Source organism: Thamnophis sirtalis, unplaced genomic scaffold (assembly GCF_051295495.1).
Source record: "Thamnophis sirtalis isolate CommonGarterSnake01/CBP01778 unplaced genomic scaffold, rThaSir2_p1.2 scaffold_13, whole genome shotgun sequence".
NCBI lineage: Eukaryota > Metazoa > Chordata > Lepidosauria > Squamata > Natricidae > Thamnophis > Thamnophis sirtalis.
This window is the reverse complement of record NW_028261393.1, coordinates 20,414,070-20,432,259: the sequence shown is the minus strand read 5'-3', so window position 1 is coordinate 20,432,259 and position 18,190 is coordinate 20,414,070. Positions and strand designations below refer to the sequence as shown.

Here is an 18,190-nt window from a genome sequence, read left to right as displayed (position 1 = left end):
ATTTTGTTTTGAATATGAATAAGGGTACATCTATGGAATTTGTATGGGATGCAAGCAAAGCGTATATGAGAGGAGTTTTGATGAATATAAATAAAACACATAGAAATAAGCAAGGGTTAAAACGAACAGAACTGGAAGAGGAAATTAAGAGAAAAGAGCTGGAGTTAACAAGGAAACCAGACGATACAAAGGTTAAGGAAACTATTAACATATTAAAATCTCAATTTGACATGTTGATCTCTGACCAGGTAGCTACTAATTTATTATATGCAAAACACAATACTTTTTGTAATGCAAACAAACCTGGCAGATGGTTAGCTTATCAGATTAGGAAAAAAAGGAAAACTCGAAATATATCTAAAATGATTTACAGAGGGAAGGAGGTGTTCCAACAGGAAGAGATTCAAAAGGCTTTCTGGGAATTTTTTACAGAACTGTATAAAGGGGATAAAATTAATGGTTTAGACATAGACAAATATTTAGACAAGGAGAAAATACCTTCAGTTAGAGAAGAACACAGGCAAAAATTGAATCAACCAATAACCTCGGGGGAAATCCTGCAGGTAATTAAGCAATTAAAGCCAGGGAAAGTACCAGGTACAGATGGCTTGACAGCGGTTTACTATAAAAACTTACAGTTAGAAATGGTAGAACCTCTTAGAGAATTATTTAATATGATTCAAACGGAAGGTAAAGTCCCTCCATCTTGGAAGACAGCGTTTATATCTTTGATACCCAAAGAAGATCAAGATACTACTCAACCCAAAAATTATAGACCCATTTCATTACTGAATGTAGATTATAAAATTTTTACTAAAATATTAGCAAATAGGTTAATGTTGGTCATTCAACAATTGATACATACGGACCAAACAGGTTTTATACAAGGGAGACAGATGAAAAGTAATGTCAGATTAATTATTAATGCATTAGAATATTTGGGAAAGAACAACCAGATCCCTGCTGCGTTTATATTTTTGGATGCTGAGAAGGCCTTTGATCGAGTTAACTGGCAATTTCTGTTGAAGATATTGCAAAAAATGCAGATAGGAGATAATTTTTTACAGTCAATTAAAGCAATATACCAACAGCAAACAGCACAAATCATAGTCAATGGAAGTTTAACAGACTCTATTCAAATTGGAAAAGGTACAAGACAGGGTTGTCCTTTGTCCCCATTATTGTTTATTATAACTTTGGAAGTATTGTTGAATAAAATACGGGGCTTGGATGGTTTAAAAGGGATCAAGATTAGGCAGCAAGAATATAGAGTCCGCGCTTTTGCGGATGATTTGGTCATAATATTGGAACAACCGCAGGAATCCAGTATGGTTTTAATGAATACGATTAATCAATATGGTCAAGTGTCTGGCTTTAAAATAAACTTAGGAAAAACCAAAACATTAGCTATAAATATGAATATTAAACAAAAGGAAGAATTAGGAGTGATGCTAGGATGTGAGGTAGTTAAAAAAGTCAAATATCTTGGAGTTAACATTTTAACTTCAAATGGGAAGTTATATAAGCATAATTATGAACCACTTTGGCATAGCATACAGACAGAGATGAAAAAATGGGAGAAATTGCACTTATCTTTGCTGGGCAGGATAGCGGCAGTGAAAATGAACATTTTACCAAAATTTTTATTTCTTTTCCAAATGTTACCTATACTTAAAAAAGATGCGAACCTTTTAGAATGGCAGAAGGGTATCAACAAATTTGTGTGGGCAGGAAAGAAGCCGAGGGTAAAGATGAAAATAATGCAAGATGTACGTGAGAGAGGAGGACTGAAACTACCTAATTTAAAACTATATTATGATGCAGTGGTATTATCTGTAATTAGTGATTGGATTCATTTAACCAATGATAGAATATTGAACATTGAGGGACACGATCTGGTATTTGGTTGGCACGCTTACCTGTTATTCAACAAAAAATTGGATAAGAACTTTAAAAGTCATATTTTAAGAAATGCTTTATTGCGGGTTTGGAAGAAATACCAATATAAATTAAATGACAAGATACCCATGTGGGCAATTCCTAGACATGCAATTGAAAATATGAATACAGCACAAAAACAGGACAGATTTACTTACAGACAGCTTCTTACCTCGGAAAGGGGGGTATTACAATTAAAATCTTTAGAGGTATTAAAAGAGGAGAAGGTAATTCAAACATGGTTCCAGTATGGGCAATTACAGGCTAGGTGGAAAATAGATCAAAAAATTGGTTTTATTCAAGTTGAGGATAATCTGTTTAAACAAATAAGAGATCAAAGCTTAATGCATATAAAGAGGATATATAATGTATTAATACAGATGGATTCGGAAACAGAATTAGTTAAAGATTGTATGATAAAATGGGCTCAAAATATTGAGGAACCAATAATGTTGGATACATGGGAAAGAATCTGGGTAAGAAATGTGAAATTTACACAAGCTCAAAATCTGAGAGAAAATTTTTACAAGATGTTCTATAGATGGCATTTAGATCCTAAAAAGTTGGCTTCTATGTATCCGAATGTACAGCCTAAATGTTGGAGATGTGGTTCTCTCGATGCTACATATTATCATATATGGTGGACCTGCCAAAAGGTTAAAGCATTTTGGATAAAAATATGGTGGGTCATGCAAAATGTTTTTAAAAGAAGGATAAAGTTTAGTCCTCAGTTATTTTTACTAGGTATATGTACTGACTTTACAGTGGTAGAGACCAATTTGACTCTGCACCTGATAACTGCAGCAAGACTGTTGGTGGCGCAATATTGGAAGAAGGAAGACTTGCCTACAATTCAAGAATGGACATTGAAAGTAACAAACTTAGCTGAAATGGCTAAAATATCGGCATATCTCAAAGATCATTCAAATGAGAGATATAAACGAGACTGGAAAAAATGGATTGACTATATACAAAATAAATACGGGACTAAGAAATTCCAGTTAGCCTATGCTTAAGATCAGAAATGATTTAAATTGTTTAAAGTTAGTTCAGTAAGAAGAAGCTAAGGTCAATCTAGAATGTTATTAATTTCTTTATTTCTTTTTTCTCAATAGATTTTAGACTGTGTTAGTTAAAATTCTATACCGTGTACGGGTTCTGGGAAGTCGGGGGGGGGGAAGGAGGAGGGGGGGTGGGGGGGTGGAGGGAGGGAGGGGTATACACACAAAAAAAATTGTACTTCAATGTTTTAATGATTGACAAATGATGACAAAAAAAAAAAAAAAAAAAAAATAAAGAATAATAAAAAAAAAATAAGACTTCGATTAGATGAAGCACCCACCTCTCAGGCAATTTGCTTCCCCTGACGTGCATCTTACCTATCAGTGTAAAACTATCAAAAATATTAATAAATATTTAAATGTATTAAATAAACTAAAGGCAAATTATTTTCAGGGACAAAAAAAGGTCCCATCTGATAGCAATAGCAATAGCATTTAGACTTATATACCGCTTCATAGGGCTTTCAGCCCTCTCTAAGCGGTTTACAGAGTCAGCATATCGCCCCCAACAACAATCCGGGTCCAATCAATGTCAGAGATTTTAAAAAAAATGGTTAGAAGGTTTTTCTGCACTCATGTAAGTGTTTCAGTTGGTTTCACAAAGAGAGGCTTGCATAAAATGCAGTATCATACAGGCAGTCCTCGACTTACGACAAAAACTGAGCCCCAAATTTCCATTGCTAAGCAAGACAATTGTTAAGTGAGTTTTGTAAGAGCCAAGGTGGCGCAGTGGTTAAATGCAGCACTGCAGGTTACTGCTAGATCAGCAGTTAAGCGGTTCAAATCTCACCGGCTCAGGGTTGACTCAGCCTTCCATCCTTCCGAGGTGGGTAAAATGAGGACCCAGATTGTTGGGGGCAATATGCTGACTCTCTGTAAACCGCTTAGAGAGGGCTGAAAGCCCTATGAAGCAGTATATAAGTCTACTGCTATTGCTATTGCTATTGCCCCTTTTATGACCTCCCCCCCACAGTTGTTAAGCGAGCCACTTCAGTTGTCAAGTTAGCAACATGGTTGTTAAGTGAACCTGGCTTCCCCATTGACTTTGCCCATCCGGAGGTTGCAAAATGTGATCACAGGACCCCGGGGACACTGCGACCGTCATAAATATGAGACAGCTGCCAAGTGGTCTGGATTTGGATCACATGACCATGGGGATGCTGCAGTGGTCGTAAGTGTGAAAAATGATCATGTCAGCTTCATGTCAGGTCACTTCAAATGGTTGCAAGAAGTCAAGAGCGGCTGTAGCCTACTCTGAAGGCAACTTGAACCCATTTGGCTTTCCCAGAAGAAGTTGATGGAGGACATTAGTAGTCACAGTTAGTGGTCACAGTTTCCAAAGAACTGTAAAAATGCCTTTTCAGCAGTACCTCCCAAGCTGCAGACAAGTTGCTTTTTAAGGGGAAGCAACCCATATAAAATAGCAAAGATCCACAGTCTGGTCATTGAAATTCCACAAGAATATTTCCACCTTGTTTGGATTAAATTCGAGGTGCTTGCCTCCTCCTCCTTCTTCCAGAGATGTGATTGGATGTGTGTGAGGTCATTCTTTGCTTGCTTTAAAAAAAAAAGTTTTGTTTTGTTCCAGATCTCTTCTAGCTTTCCCATCCCCCAGAATGGTTTTATTTGCAATCTTACATTTTCAAATCCCAGTAGTTAAATTTCCTTTTTTTCCAAGCCAACTGCCTTTGTGGCATTGTGTCTGCTGGCACTCAAGCTCCATTTTTTAAAGATCCTAATATGTGGTTAAACAGTATCTTCAACATAAAAGTTATTTTTCTGACTGCATTAAATATTAACTTCAACTTTGGAAGCTAAAAGGAGTGAATAATAACCCTGCAGTAAATTGGATTTTCAGAAAGCTGGAACTTGGCAAGCAATTTTTAAAAAACATTCATAAGTCTCCCTGTGTCTGGCCAGATGTTTCTCCCCAAGGACTTACTCACTCTTACTCCACCTTCTTCTATCCTACCGTTTTGCAATGGGGTTCTTTGTGATTCAGCAGCATTGACCTAATGCATCAAGGATTTCTATTTTTGTCCTTTATTTTTTTTCCTTTTTATTCATAAACCTTTTGAATGCACTGTATTGCCAGGGCATATCATTTACAAAAAGCAAAGAAAGAACAAAAAGAAATATTAACAGATGATGATGATGATGATGATGATGATGATGATGATGATGATGATGATGATGACGACGACAACAACTGAATGAAATTTTACAAAATGGTCAAATTGATGAGTGGTGGACAACTGGAAAAACATACTTGATTCATAAGGATGCAACTTAAGGAACAATACCTGAAAACTACAGACCAATAACATGCTTGCCAACAACCTTCAAATTACTCACAGGCATTATTGCAGATAACATTATGGATTATTTGGAAACTAACAACATCTTGCCAGTAGAGCAAAAAGGCAACAAAAGAAGGAGCAGGGGCACAAAAGATCAGCTCCTAATTGATAAAATGATATTAGAAAATTGTAAGAACAGAAAAACAAACTTGAATATGGTCTGGATTGATTACAAAAAGGCATTTGACTCACTGCCACATAGTTGGATCATAAAATGCTTAGAAACAACTGGCATTAGCAAAAATATTACATCCTTTACTGAAAAGGCGATGAAACAATGGAGAACTGAGTTGGCAGTAGGAAATGAGATCTACGGAATGGTTAATATCAAGCGAGGAATTTTCCAGGGTGATTCACTTTCACCTCTTCTCTTCATCATCGCAATGATTCCACTATCAGTAATCTTTAAAAAAATGAAATTAGGCTACCAAACAGCCAAAGAAGCTGAAAAAATTTCGCATTTAGTATATATGGATGATTTGAAACTCTATGGAAAGTCAGAAACAGAAATCCAATCATTGACAAACACAGTCCGAGTATTCAGCACCGATATTTCAATGCAGTTTGACATGGAAAAATGTGCCACTGTATCCATAAAAAGGGGCAAAATCACTGCATGTGAGGGAATTGAAATGCCCAATGGCCAACTAATTAAATGCAACGAAAATGAAGCCTACAAATACTTAGGCATTCTGCAGTTGGATAACATCAAGCATGGAGAAGTAAAAACTATTGTCAGGCGAGAGTACACCAACAGAGTTAGGAAAATTTTGAAATCTAAATTGAATGGTGGAAATACAATCAAGGCCGTAAATACCTGGGCAATACCAGTTATAAGACACACAGCTGGTATAGTTAACTGGACACAAGCTGATTTGGACCTTTTGGACCGAAAAACCAGGAAACTAATAACAATGCACTACAGTTTACATCCACGTGGTGATACTGATAGACTATATCTGCCCCGAAAATCAGGTGGCAGAGGATTCTTACAAGTGAAGCAAACAGTTGAAGAAGAAAAACATGCACTGGCTGATTATTTAAAAGAAAGTCAAGAACATCTATTAATCGACGTAAAGAACAAAAATCTACTGAAGGCCCAACAGACGAAACAAGAATACAGAAAAGATGTGATAAAATCAAGAATGGAGAGTTGGCAGAACAAAGCACTGCATGGCCAATTTCTGGAAAAAATAAAAGATAAAGTGGACAGTGAACAAACTTGGTTATGGTTAACAACAGGTACATTAAAGAAAGAAACAGAGTCACTAATCCTGGCTGCGCAAGAACAAGCTATCCGCACAAATGCCATTAAGGCCAAAATCGAAAAATCCTCTGATGATGCCAAATGCAGACTTTGCAAAGAAGCTGATGAAACTGTTGATCACATACTCAGCTGCTGTAAAAAAATCACGCAGACTGATTATAAATTGCGGCACAATTCAGTAGCACAAATGATCCATTGGAATTTGTGCAAAAATTATAATATTAAAACAGCAACAAACTGGTGGGAACATCAGCCTGAAAAAGTCACCGAAAATCAGATGGTCAAGATCTTGTGGGATTTTCGCATACAAACAGACAAAATACTGGCGCATAATACACCAGACATCACACTGGTTGAGAAAAATAAGGTCACAATCATAGACATTGCAATACCAGGTGATAGCCGGGTCGCTGAGAAGGAACATGAAAAAATCGCAAAATACCAGGACTTAAAAATTGAAATTCAATGACTATGGCACAAACCAGCAGTGGTAATTCCAGTGGTAATTGGCACACTGGGTGCTATTCCAAAAGCACTGGAATTACATTTAAAACAGTTAAAAATTGACAAAATCACCATCAGTCAAATGCAAAAAGCCGCACTGCTTGGATCTGCACGCATATTACGAAAATACGTTACGACGTCCTAGGCCCCTGGGTGGGGCCTGACTAGTAACCAATGCCAAATCCGGCGAAACAACTGGCCACTGTGATACAATTGTAATAATAATAACAACAGCAACAACAGCAACAACAATAATAATAATGTAACAGAATAATTTTAACTAGATTTCTCTTTATATTGGCTTATTTGTACCCTGTTTCCCCAAAAATAAGACCTCCCTGGATAATAAGTCCAATCGGACTTTTGAGTGCATTCGCTAAAATAAGCCCTCCCCTGAAAATAAGCCCTTTTCAAAAATATTGGAACACAGCAGCGTTATGAATACACTTGCCGTCTCCTGCACCTCAAAAATAATAAAACCTCCCCTGAAAATAAGGCCAAGTGCTTATTTCGTGGGTCAAAAAAATAAGACCCTGTCTTATTTTCAGGGAAACATGGTACTTCTGTTAATTATATTAGCATATTTATAATTATAAACCATCCTTATCTTTAAATCATACCTAGCAATAATCTTTCTTCATCTAATTTCTAGCTCTTATCTCTAACCACTCATAAAGTCTATTCCATGTTAAGTAATATTCTGGGTCTTCTTTGTGCTTTATCTTTAATGTCAATCTCTCTATCTCTGCACAGTAATATTTTCCGAATTGCATCCTCATCTAATGGAGTGTCCTCATTTTTCCAATATTGTGCAAATACTGTATTCTGGTTACTCTGGTTTCTCTTCAGATCGTATAAATCTTTTGCCTTTCACTTTTGTCCTTTAAAAGATCTACTGACTCTTTCTTCATTTGGAAGAAGCGAAGGAAACGGCAGCATTTTTAAAGAACTGGCTGTAGAAATAAGAAGTGGAAATTTGGCCCAGTCAATTTTGTTGGAATTCCAAGTCTGTTGTCTGAATTGGTGCCTATAATTATATTTCTAAAAGAGCCACTGGCTTTGGATTACAATTGATTGCCATAAAAGATGCTCTGATCTGATGCAATAAAATTTCACTGCCCTTGTCTCTTTTTCTGGCAATAGGACTCAGACAGAAGAAAAACTCATTATTCCATAGAATTTGGTCCTTTGCAATCCGAGAGAAAGTACAGTGCTATGAAGCGGTGGAATTATTTCTCTTAGATTCTGAGGTAGTTGATATTATTCCTGATGGTATTCATTTTTATGTACAGTAAAGCAGCGAGGGAGGTAATTTAGATAAATCCTGAGGGATGATTATGATATAATCATATAATTATGATATAATTATATGATATAATCATATAATTATGAGCCATGATGGCGCAGTAGTTAGAGTGCAGTACTGCAGACTATTTCTGATCACCGGCCGCTAGCAGTTTGGCAGATCGAATCTCACCAGGCACAAGGTTGCCTCAGACTTCTGAGGTGGGTAAAATGAGGACCCAGATTATTGGGGGCAAGAAGCTGACTCTGTAAACTGCTTAGAGAGGGCTGTACAGCAGTATAAGTCTAAGTGCTATTGCTATTCAGGTCTTAGTTCCTCTTTTTAGTTAATTCAGGTGAGGAACCTGAAGGCTTAAGTAAAATCTGGAGTCAATATGGATGAGGTGAGGACTAAAAATTCACAAGTTATGTGAGTGGCGGCTCTGCTGGTAAAGAAGGGATTTTGACAATACCCCACTGGTTAGACAAAGTCCTAATTTTAGGCTTTTGAATAGCTCTTTGGGATTCAGGCCTCTGTAGATTTGGCTAGATTGATTTGCAATACAGGTACTTCTCGTCTTATGACAATTACCTGTATTTGGCAATATACCACCTTTATTAAAATACTGTACTGTACTGTTCTTTTTGTTGTCTCCAAGCACACATTAAGCTTTCCATAAGTGTATGCATGGATTGGGGGTTGAAGATCACTGTCTTTATGAAATGGAGGAGGATAAATGTAGAGTAAATATATAGTAGGCAAAATTGAAAACTTCAAAATATTTTTTTAAAAAGAAATTGTTGCTAATAATATTGATCATAATGTATTAGAATCAAATGCTCTGCATTGACTAACATGTTTCAGACTCATGTTGGTTTTGATTCTAGAACATTTTAGGCTCTTTAGAATTGAGAGTAGAAGAGGAGAGGGAAATTATCCTCCTTATTTTACCCAACTTCTAGAACAGAGGTGTCAAACTTGATTTCACTGAGGGCCGCATCAGAGTTGTGTTTGACCTTGGGGGGAGGCGAGGGGGGGTCATGGCCAGCGTGGGCGTGGCCAGCTCAACATTACTCATATCAGGGGCGCCTGTAAAGCACTCCTGGCAGAGAAAATGGGCTCCCGAGCTCCGTTTTGGCTACGACAGCCTCCTGCAAATCTCTGCCAGTGAAAATGGAGCTCAGGAGGCTGCATGCAGTTTTCATTGCGGGCCGGTCCTTCTCTATTTCCTGGGCAGCCCTGCGGGCCAGATCTAAGTACCCTGCGGGCCAGATCTGGTCCCTGGGCCTTGAGTTTGCCAGCCCTGTTCTAGAATATCCTTTTAGAATCCATGTATCTGTAGATGCAATTTCTATTCTGCTGTTTTTGTTGCAATGAGAGCTTGATATATATTAGCAAACATTACCCTTTGAATGTTAGCTGCATTTAATCTTTCCAAACAGGCTGGAAATCTATTTGGATATCTGTTTTGATCATGGGACCATCCCAATGATCCCATGATCAAAATTCAGCTTTTTGGCAACTGATTCATATTTGTAATAGTTACAGTATCCTGGGATCATATGATTCCCCTTTTGTCACCTTCTGACAAGCGAAGTCAGTGGGGAAGCCAGATTCACTTAACAACCGTATTACTAATTTAGCAATGCTGTGATTCACTTAACAACTGTGGCAAGAAAGGTCATAAAATGGGGCAAAACTCACTTAACAAATATTTCATTTAGCAATAGAAATTTTGGGGTCAATTGTGGTTGTAAGGTAAGAACAAATTTTGGCATATTAATATTGTCTGTCTGTCTGTCTGTCTGTCTGTCTGTCTGTCTGTCTGTCTGTCTGTCTATCTATCTATCTATCTATCTATCTATCTATCTATCTATCTATCTATCTATCTCCTGTCAGTATTATAATTTGATATCTCATCATAACAATAATTTGATATCTCGTCATAACAATATTTCTGTAAAGTATGTATTTAAAAAATGCTCTTAAGCAAATGCTACTTCTAACTTAACTTGCTTTAAGGTCAAAATAGTCAGCTGCAGAATGACAAGTGTTAATTAAACCTGCAAGAATCTCTCTGCTTCAGCATGGATGATACTCAGCTCTTGAGAAATACCTTCCCACCCTTCTTATCAAATGCCTTGGAACAAACCCTAAATTGCTAAATTTAAGCATTGCATTTTTTTCTTTTAAAAAACCACCCCTTTGTTGAGCTGGATTATGCAAAAGAGAGCTTTTCAGACATAATTTGAGTTCTCCTATTTAATTGGCAACCACGAATTTGCCCATTATCAACTACCTTCAGAAGTTATGGGTGGTTTTTTAGAAGAGATTGGACAATCGTTTGTCTGGGTTACCTGCTTGAGCAGGGGGGTTGGACTAGAAGACCTCCAAGGTCCCTTCTGGCTCTGTTATTCTGACACTTAACATCTTAAAGTTATCATTTGTACTTTTGCTCCCTAATTTTTGTTCTATTTGAATCCAAAGATTTCTTTTCTTTTGCAAAGCTGAAGTCAATCCTTTTTAAGACCTTTCAATAACTGCCTTCAGTATTTCCCCGTCTGCTTAAACGGTGTAAGGTTTTGTTTAATTTGATTGAATCCTACTAAGGAAAAAGATAATTAGCTTTACAAATTGCTTCTTAAGAACGAATGTTAATGAGCCTGATGTGGTGGTCACAGTTGCACTTGGCTACCTATATAAAGAATTCTGTACACATTGATTACAAACTCAAAAAGTTAAATGGCTGGGTCCTTTTTGAGCATTGAAGCCAATTTTTTGTTGTCATTCTCGTAGCCTTCTCCGCACAGGCTCTTAAAATACAATTTAAAGCGAAGAAAAACAAATAGGGAGGCAAAAAAGTTTTTCAGACAGGGTATATAGAACTACAGTGGCTTCCTGGAGACATCGTATCCGGAATTAGATTTGGGTTTTATTTTGGATTCAGGCAATTGTTTTGGTAAAGGGACATTTCCACTTCCTTCTGAAACATTGCCTTGTAAGTTAAATAAGAAGCAGATGCCTGCATTGATTTATTTTTGTTCCTGAAATCTGTTTTTAGTGTGAGAGTATGGAATATAAACAGTGTAGGCCAGTCCAATTACAGCTCTAAACAGTCTCCTTTTTTTCTTCCTTAAAGGATTAATCCTAGATAATTATTGCATTTTATATCCTCTTTTCTTGGAGAGTTTAAGAGCGCACGGGTATCCCCCTTCATTTCATCTCCCTCAAAATCCTTAGGTTTGGGTTGAGAGAGATTTTGAGAGAGCTTATGTACCAGAGAAAATTCCTTATGTGCGCAATCATGCTTGGCCAATAAAGAAAATATTCTATTCTATATTCTAACTCAGCTTAGTCACCCAATGTTTTTTTTAGTCAAGTTAGGACTAACATTTAGGTCTCCCCGTTTTTAGCTCTTAGCTCTTGTGCTACATTGATTGCTATGAAGGGGTATTACTTGTCCCAACTCTATAAACCTCCATGGGAAGAAATGCCCATCTGGTTCAGTTCCAAGGTGGGAGAAAGATATTGGAAAAATGGAGTCTGATTAGAAAGATGGTTTAAGGATTAAGCAGAGCCACATGGGTTTTGGTGTTGCTGACCACATGGAGTTGAGAATGGGTTTTTTTTTTAATACCTTCTCTTGGGCTTTGCTTCCTGTTCCTGTGCAAGAACATGTATTCTATTGGCTGTTGTCAGACTCCCACGGGGCCATGTTAGGGTTATGTAGGGGTCATAGTTGGCTCTATAGGCAAAGTAGAAATCTTAGGTGTTTCTCTGAGCTAAGTTTGGTTGAAGTTTCAGAGGGTGATGCAATGAAGGGGCTTGTGTTCTGAAAGGATATTGGGCAATTCCTATTGTGCCTTAAAGGTTTTTTCCTGATGATGGGTAATCCCGTCATCCTGGAGCTGAAGGTCTTTTGTTTTGTAGATAGGCTGGCCCAGACTTTCTTAATGGGCAGAAAATATTTGCTGGGGCTATTAAGACTGAGTCTGCTTCCTGCCTCTAAAAAAACATGTTTCTCCTGTAGGAAGTTCGCACCCACTCTTCTCCTAGCAAAATGACATATTGTAGGAAATATTAAAAGGACAGAATATTCCCCCTAAAAGGGAGGCAGAAACTCAGCCCCCCAGACCTTTGTCAATGGGCCATTAAGACCTGGGCCAGTCTATTCTACATAACAAAGATCTACCTCCTTCAGGCAAAGCCATAAAAGGAATCCCAAAGCCCTTTCATTACATCATCACCCAGCAAGTCAACCAAGCTTGGGACTCAGGACAGCCTAAAGAGTTGCCCCTGCACAGCCCCATGGGAGTCTGACAACTGATCACAATACAAGTTCAAACTCAAAAGCCCAGAGAGAGCATAAAACCAGGAACTTTCAGCATCTCTCTTTTCTTCTTCACTCAACATCTTGAAGCATGTGATCCTGTTCATCAATAAACCTTCTTTCCAAGCAACTTCCATGAATCCAGTGTCCTTTTCCCCACTTGGAACTAAACCCAGAAGGACATTTCTTCCAACACCCCATTTCTCATTTAGGGAAATATAATATTCTTCCCTTTTTAAAATATTCCTTAAATATTTCATTCTTCTAGGAGGGTGGATGCTGACTTTCTACACTCCTATGCTATCATTGTCTTCCCCCTCTGACCCTCCTCTCTACCCTCTGTGCTCAGATACCAGCTATTGCTGCTGTCATGAACTAGATCTGTCACTAAGAAAAGAAATGTCCTCAGTTGTTAATGGGTGAAAGTCACCCTGGATGACTCATTTCATTTCGGAGTTTCAGCCATCCCTGCTTCTTTGAGCTTTCCCACTTTTCTTAATTCTCGGGGTGGGGTGGAACAGCTTTTTTTTTTTATGAAGCTGCATGACTGAAATCTTGTGCTCCTACAAACTTCCCTTTGAGGTCCTTCTAGCAGCTTTACTGCAGACTGGAAGCAGAGCAGAGGATGTGTTTTTCAGTCAGTGGTGCATTGCTTTCAAACGATTTAGAAAATCCCCTACTTAATTTGTTTTTGTTTCGCACACATTTTGGATTCTTCGGAAGATTTTACATCCGTAAAACATTGGCGTTAATTGCTGCTGTCCGTCATGTGTAATCCTGGTTTTCAAAAGTCAGTGCAGGAAGACAAATGTAGTGTAAAATGATGCATCACATGAGAACAAGGACATTCACGTTGAAATCTCCTCCTGGGTGAGAAGCTTTTTAGATGTTCTGGGACCTCTGTCTCAGTATCATCAAACTCACAATAGCCAAGGCTGTGACGGCATCAAAGATGGAAAGCCCTCTAGATTCATCAGGCATTTATAAATTATAAACAAATTATTTTATTCAGTTTTTACCCCTCTAGTACAGCGGTTATCCAACCACTTCAGCATTCTTCATTGCCAGCTCTAAGGCTGGTTGTTGTACCTGTGATTATTAATTTGGCCTTGTTTACATTTTAATCCCATGTTTTCACTCTCTTTCTTGAATTTATTACTAGAGCTTGTAGATTTTTTCCCCATTTTCAGCTGCTGGGGTAGTAGCACCCACATAATGCATTGATGTTTCTTCCTCCACTTTTAAAACCACATTCAACCTCTTCCTATCCAGCTTAATATATATCCTGCATAAAGACTGAATAAATAAGGGGAGAGTGTTCAGCATGTAGGGACACGGTGGCTCAGTGGCTAAGACACTGAGCTTGCCGATCAGAAAAGTCGGCAGTTCAGCGGTTCAAATCCCTAGCACTGCATAACGGAATGAGCTCCCATTACTTGTCCCAGCTTCTGCCAACCAAGCAGTTCGAAAGTATGTAAAAATGCAAGTAGCAAAATAGGAACCACCTTTGGTGGGAAGGGAACAGCATTCCGTGTTCCTTTGGCGTTCAGTCATGCCGACCACGGAGACGTCTTCGGACAGTGCTGGCTCTTCGGCTTTGAAACAGATGAGCACCGCCCCCTAGAGTCAGGGACATATGTCCGAGGGGAATCTTTACCTTTTCCTTTTTATCCAGCATGTAGATTTTAAAGTAATCCATCGGAAATCACCCTGACAAGCTCAGGAAAACAGACTGTTGTGTGACTGATAGATGGTACACTAATATTATCCTTCTCTTATCCCAGCCACATAAATAAGAGAAGTGGACATTAAAATATTGGCAGACTGCTGGTTGGAGCTGGTGGTTTCAGCCCTGGCAGACAGAAAAATTGACTCGCCTCTTATTCAAATCTCTGTGATACATGCCAGGTCGATGCTTTCATAGAAGATTAACTCCTGGATGATAGTCATTCTACCAGCAGTTGAGCTAGCATTAAAATTTGTTTATGCGGTTTAATAAGCAATGTATTATTTCAGGGAAGAGAGGTGTTTACTGTAGTCTTCTGACTAGGTTGCCTAATAACATTGCCACTTTCCCCCCCTTCTTCGTTGTTTTTTTTGGCTTGACTTCTTTCTTTTGGCACTTCTAAACCATTGTACAGAATTTGTCAAACAAACACATCTGGTTGATTCATTTTTCCTGCAAACGGTTGTTTTAGAGCTTATATATTTTGTGTAACAAACTGCTGTGTCGCTGTAAGGAGGAGAGCCGTCCTGACATTTTGATCATTTCCTATCTGAACAAAAGAATCTGATTTACCTGATTAAAGCAATAACTGTCTCCCATTCAAGTATATATCATGTCAGAGCTGTCTGTTTAAATACTCTGTTTCAGAAACATAGGCCTGTACCATGGGATCATTGCAGCATGATTGTAAACATTTTCATATGAAACTAGCTGATAATCCGGTTTTGCCTGGGTATTTATTTATAAGGGGAAAATGTCCGGACCAAACGAAATTTCTAATGTTGGATTTCCTCCCTTGTGGAGTACTGTGAAGCCATTACCATGGCAATTCCACTGTGCTGTATACTAGAATCCATTTTACGGCAGTACAGTAGAAGCCATTTAAAGGCACAACAAGCTGTATCTTAATAGAACACATACTCTAATGGGTGTTAGGGGTGTCTTATCCCCACAGTATTTTTTTCCAGAGAGTAAGTCATCTGTGTACCAAGTGTGGTTGAAATTGCTCAAGGCAATGTTATGTCAAAGCACCTGGTATGTCCAAATAATGGAGGAGAGCTGGTGGCTTAGAGGCTAATACAACTGCCTAACATGTAAAAACAGCCCAGGTTTGAATTCCAGTAAGGGTATTGCTAGCTGACTAGAGCTAAATAGCTTGAAATAGATCTATATTAGTCTCCCTTTATTTATTTATCAGCACAAATGCAACAAATATATATGCCTACCAGACATCTGGAAACCAGCCCTAGTCAACAAACGAGCCCCACCTACCACCCAGGCCATTACAACACGAAACAACAATAGCCACACAGCCAGCACCAATCAGCACCAATCTACCAATCATGATACAACCACACAACCAATCATTCCACTTACTGAAACAAAGCCAGCACTACACACACACACACACACACACACACACAAACAAACACACACCACCAAAATTTATAGAAAGACGGCAGCTCCGTCCACGCTTTAAGCCAAAAACACCAGCCTGAAGATGGCGAGTGAGACCTCGCCGAAACGTTGCCAAGACAATCTCAATCTTACATGGGAAAAGACCTGAATATGCCAAGACCTGCATACCTGTACAACTGTACAACTGTGCAACAGGGTAAAGAATTTATGAGTGCATATTTGTAGTGTTTAATTGTGTAGTGAGTTGCATCAACATGACACATGAGCTACCAAAAGCAAGTCTCTTTACTATGTATCTATAGTTTGTCAGATACTGTAAAGGATTGTAGAGCTGGCCTTGAGGAAGTATGAATGAACAGTCAGCATGCTGGCTGGGGAATTCTCGAGATTGAAATCCACATGTCTTAAAGTTGCAAAGGTTGAGTAATGCTGGGCAGGGAGTGAAAGAAATATGACAGGGAACTTAAAATAGCCCTGTTTTGATTTTTGTTGGTAAATGATGGGTGGAGAGAAACTCTGACAGTCTTTCAAGAATCTGTTGAGAACAATAAATCAGCATTCCTGGAATCAGTTTTGTAAGCCTGGCCAGGTTACTTCTATCTTTCCATCAAGGCGAGGTTCTGATATGTTTCTTACATCTTCCTAAAGGTCAGCCATTTATTCTTTTATGGGTCTTTAGTAACTGAATTCCCACTGGTCCCAAGATGTTGCCATGTTTGGTTATTTGGGGGATTAAACAGTGGTGGGATTCAAAAATTTTTAAACCTCCGGTTCTGTGGGCGTGGCATGGCTTTGTGGGCGTGGCAGGGAAAGGATACTGCAAAATCCCCATTCCCTCCCTACCCCACTAATCTGCTTTCCAGCTCCGTTCTCCTGTTCAGGGCATCAAAAGAAGATCAGCTGGGAGGCAGTGGGGGGCAGGGCCAGCCTATTTGATGGTTCTCCGAATTACTCAAAATTTCCGCTACTGGTTCTTCAGAACTGCTCAGAACTGGCTGAATTCCACCTCTGCGATTAAAAGAGGGAACATGATATATGCTACATCAGGTTCTTGTTGGAAAAACTGTATATAAATCAAACTAATATTATAAATGAAGGCAAATAAATGTGGCCCAAGATAGTGATCCAAGATTGAGTTTGGGTTGGTTAGCGGGACCAAATTCAATCTCGCAAACTAATGTTGTATCAAGCAGGCTGTGAGGAATGAACATCAGGACCCCGCATATTAAATTCCAATTAAAATGATTTATTATTAATCATACCAATGCATGAGAATCTACTGATGGTTAGCACTACCTTGCCTAAGGGTCAATGGAATTCAAGAGGGGTTGAGCCTAGTTCATTTGTGGCTACGTAGACATTCTAGGCTGATTCCTGTTTTCTCTCCACCCCCATGCTCTGTCATGTCTCCTACACATGGGACACCCACGATCCTTATTTTGTGAAGCTTGAGGCAAGAGTGAGAGGGCTCTGCTGCTTGCTAAGATGGCTTTCTTGTCTGAAGAAAGAGGATAGTTTGGCACACCTTGTCCATTTTGTACTAATGTTTTCCCCCCCTTATTTTTCTACAGGCTGGCAGTGATGGCGAAAGCATAGGCAACTGCCCCTTCTCTCAGAGGCTCTTCATGATACTATGGCTCAAAGGAGTGGTATTTAGCGTCACAACAGTTGACTTGAAAAGGTAAGGAACTTACTGTTCTTTGTTGTTGTTAGTTGCAAAGTTGTGTTTGACCCATTGTGACCCCATGGAGAACATTCCCCCAGGCCTTCCTGCCCTCTACCATCCTCTGGAGTCCATTTAAGCTAAGGCCAACTGCTTCAGTGACTCCATCCAGCCACCTCCTTCTCTGCCGTCCCCTTCTTCTTTTGCCCTCAATCGTTCCCAGCATGAGGCTCTTCTCCAGGGAGTCCTTCCTTCTCATTAGGTGGCCAAAGTACTTGAGTTTCCTCTTCAGGATCTGGCCTTCTAAAGAATAGTCAGGGTTGATCTCCTCTTGGACTGACCGACAGAATTGTAGAATATTTTTCTTCTCCTTCCTAAATAGGCTTGATTATACAAGTGCTTGATATTGTGACCAAGCTGTTGGTGGCAAAGGACCCATAATCCACAGCAGCTCCCTCCTGTTCTGGCTATAACTCCCTTAATTTCCTTCCAGTGGGGCCAGGGTTTCTCCAGGCTGGAGGGAGTGGCCTTCAGCCTGTGGGTTTAGCAGCTGTTGGATTAAGAAGACAAGGAGGGGGTCCAGTGTCTGAGTTTTCAACAACATGGCTGGAAACCAGCCAGCTCATGTGGGTCTACA

The 18,190-nt window shown here is 39.0% G+C and overlaps 1 protein-coding gene across 1 annotated transcript in view; it reads left to right on the top strand.

Moving 5' to 3' along the window:
- Positions 1-18,190, top strand: part of CLIC4 (CLIC family member 4) — a 67,544-nt gene that overhangs the window by 20,608 nt on the left and 28,746 nt on the right. The window contains exon 2 of the mRNA XM_087728102.1: positions 17,462-17,571. Within this exon, the coding sequence (XP_087584228.1) occupies positions 17,462-17,571 (110 nt within the window). The remainder of the gene's footprint in view (positions 1-17,461; positions 17,572-18,190) is intronic.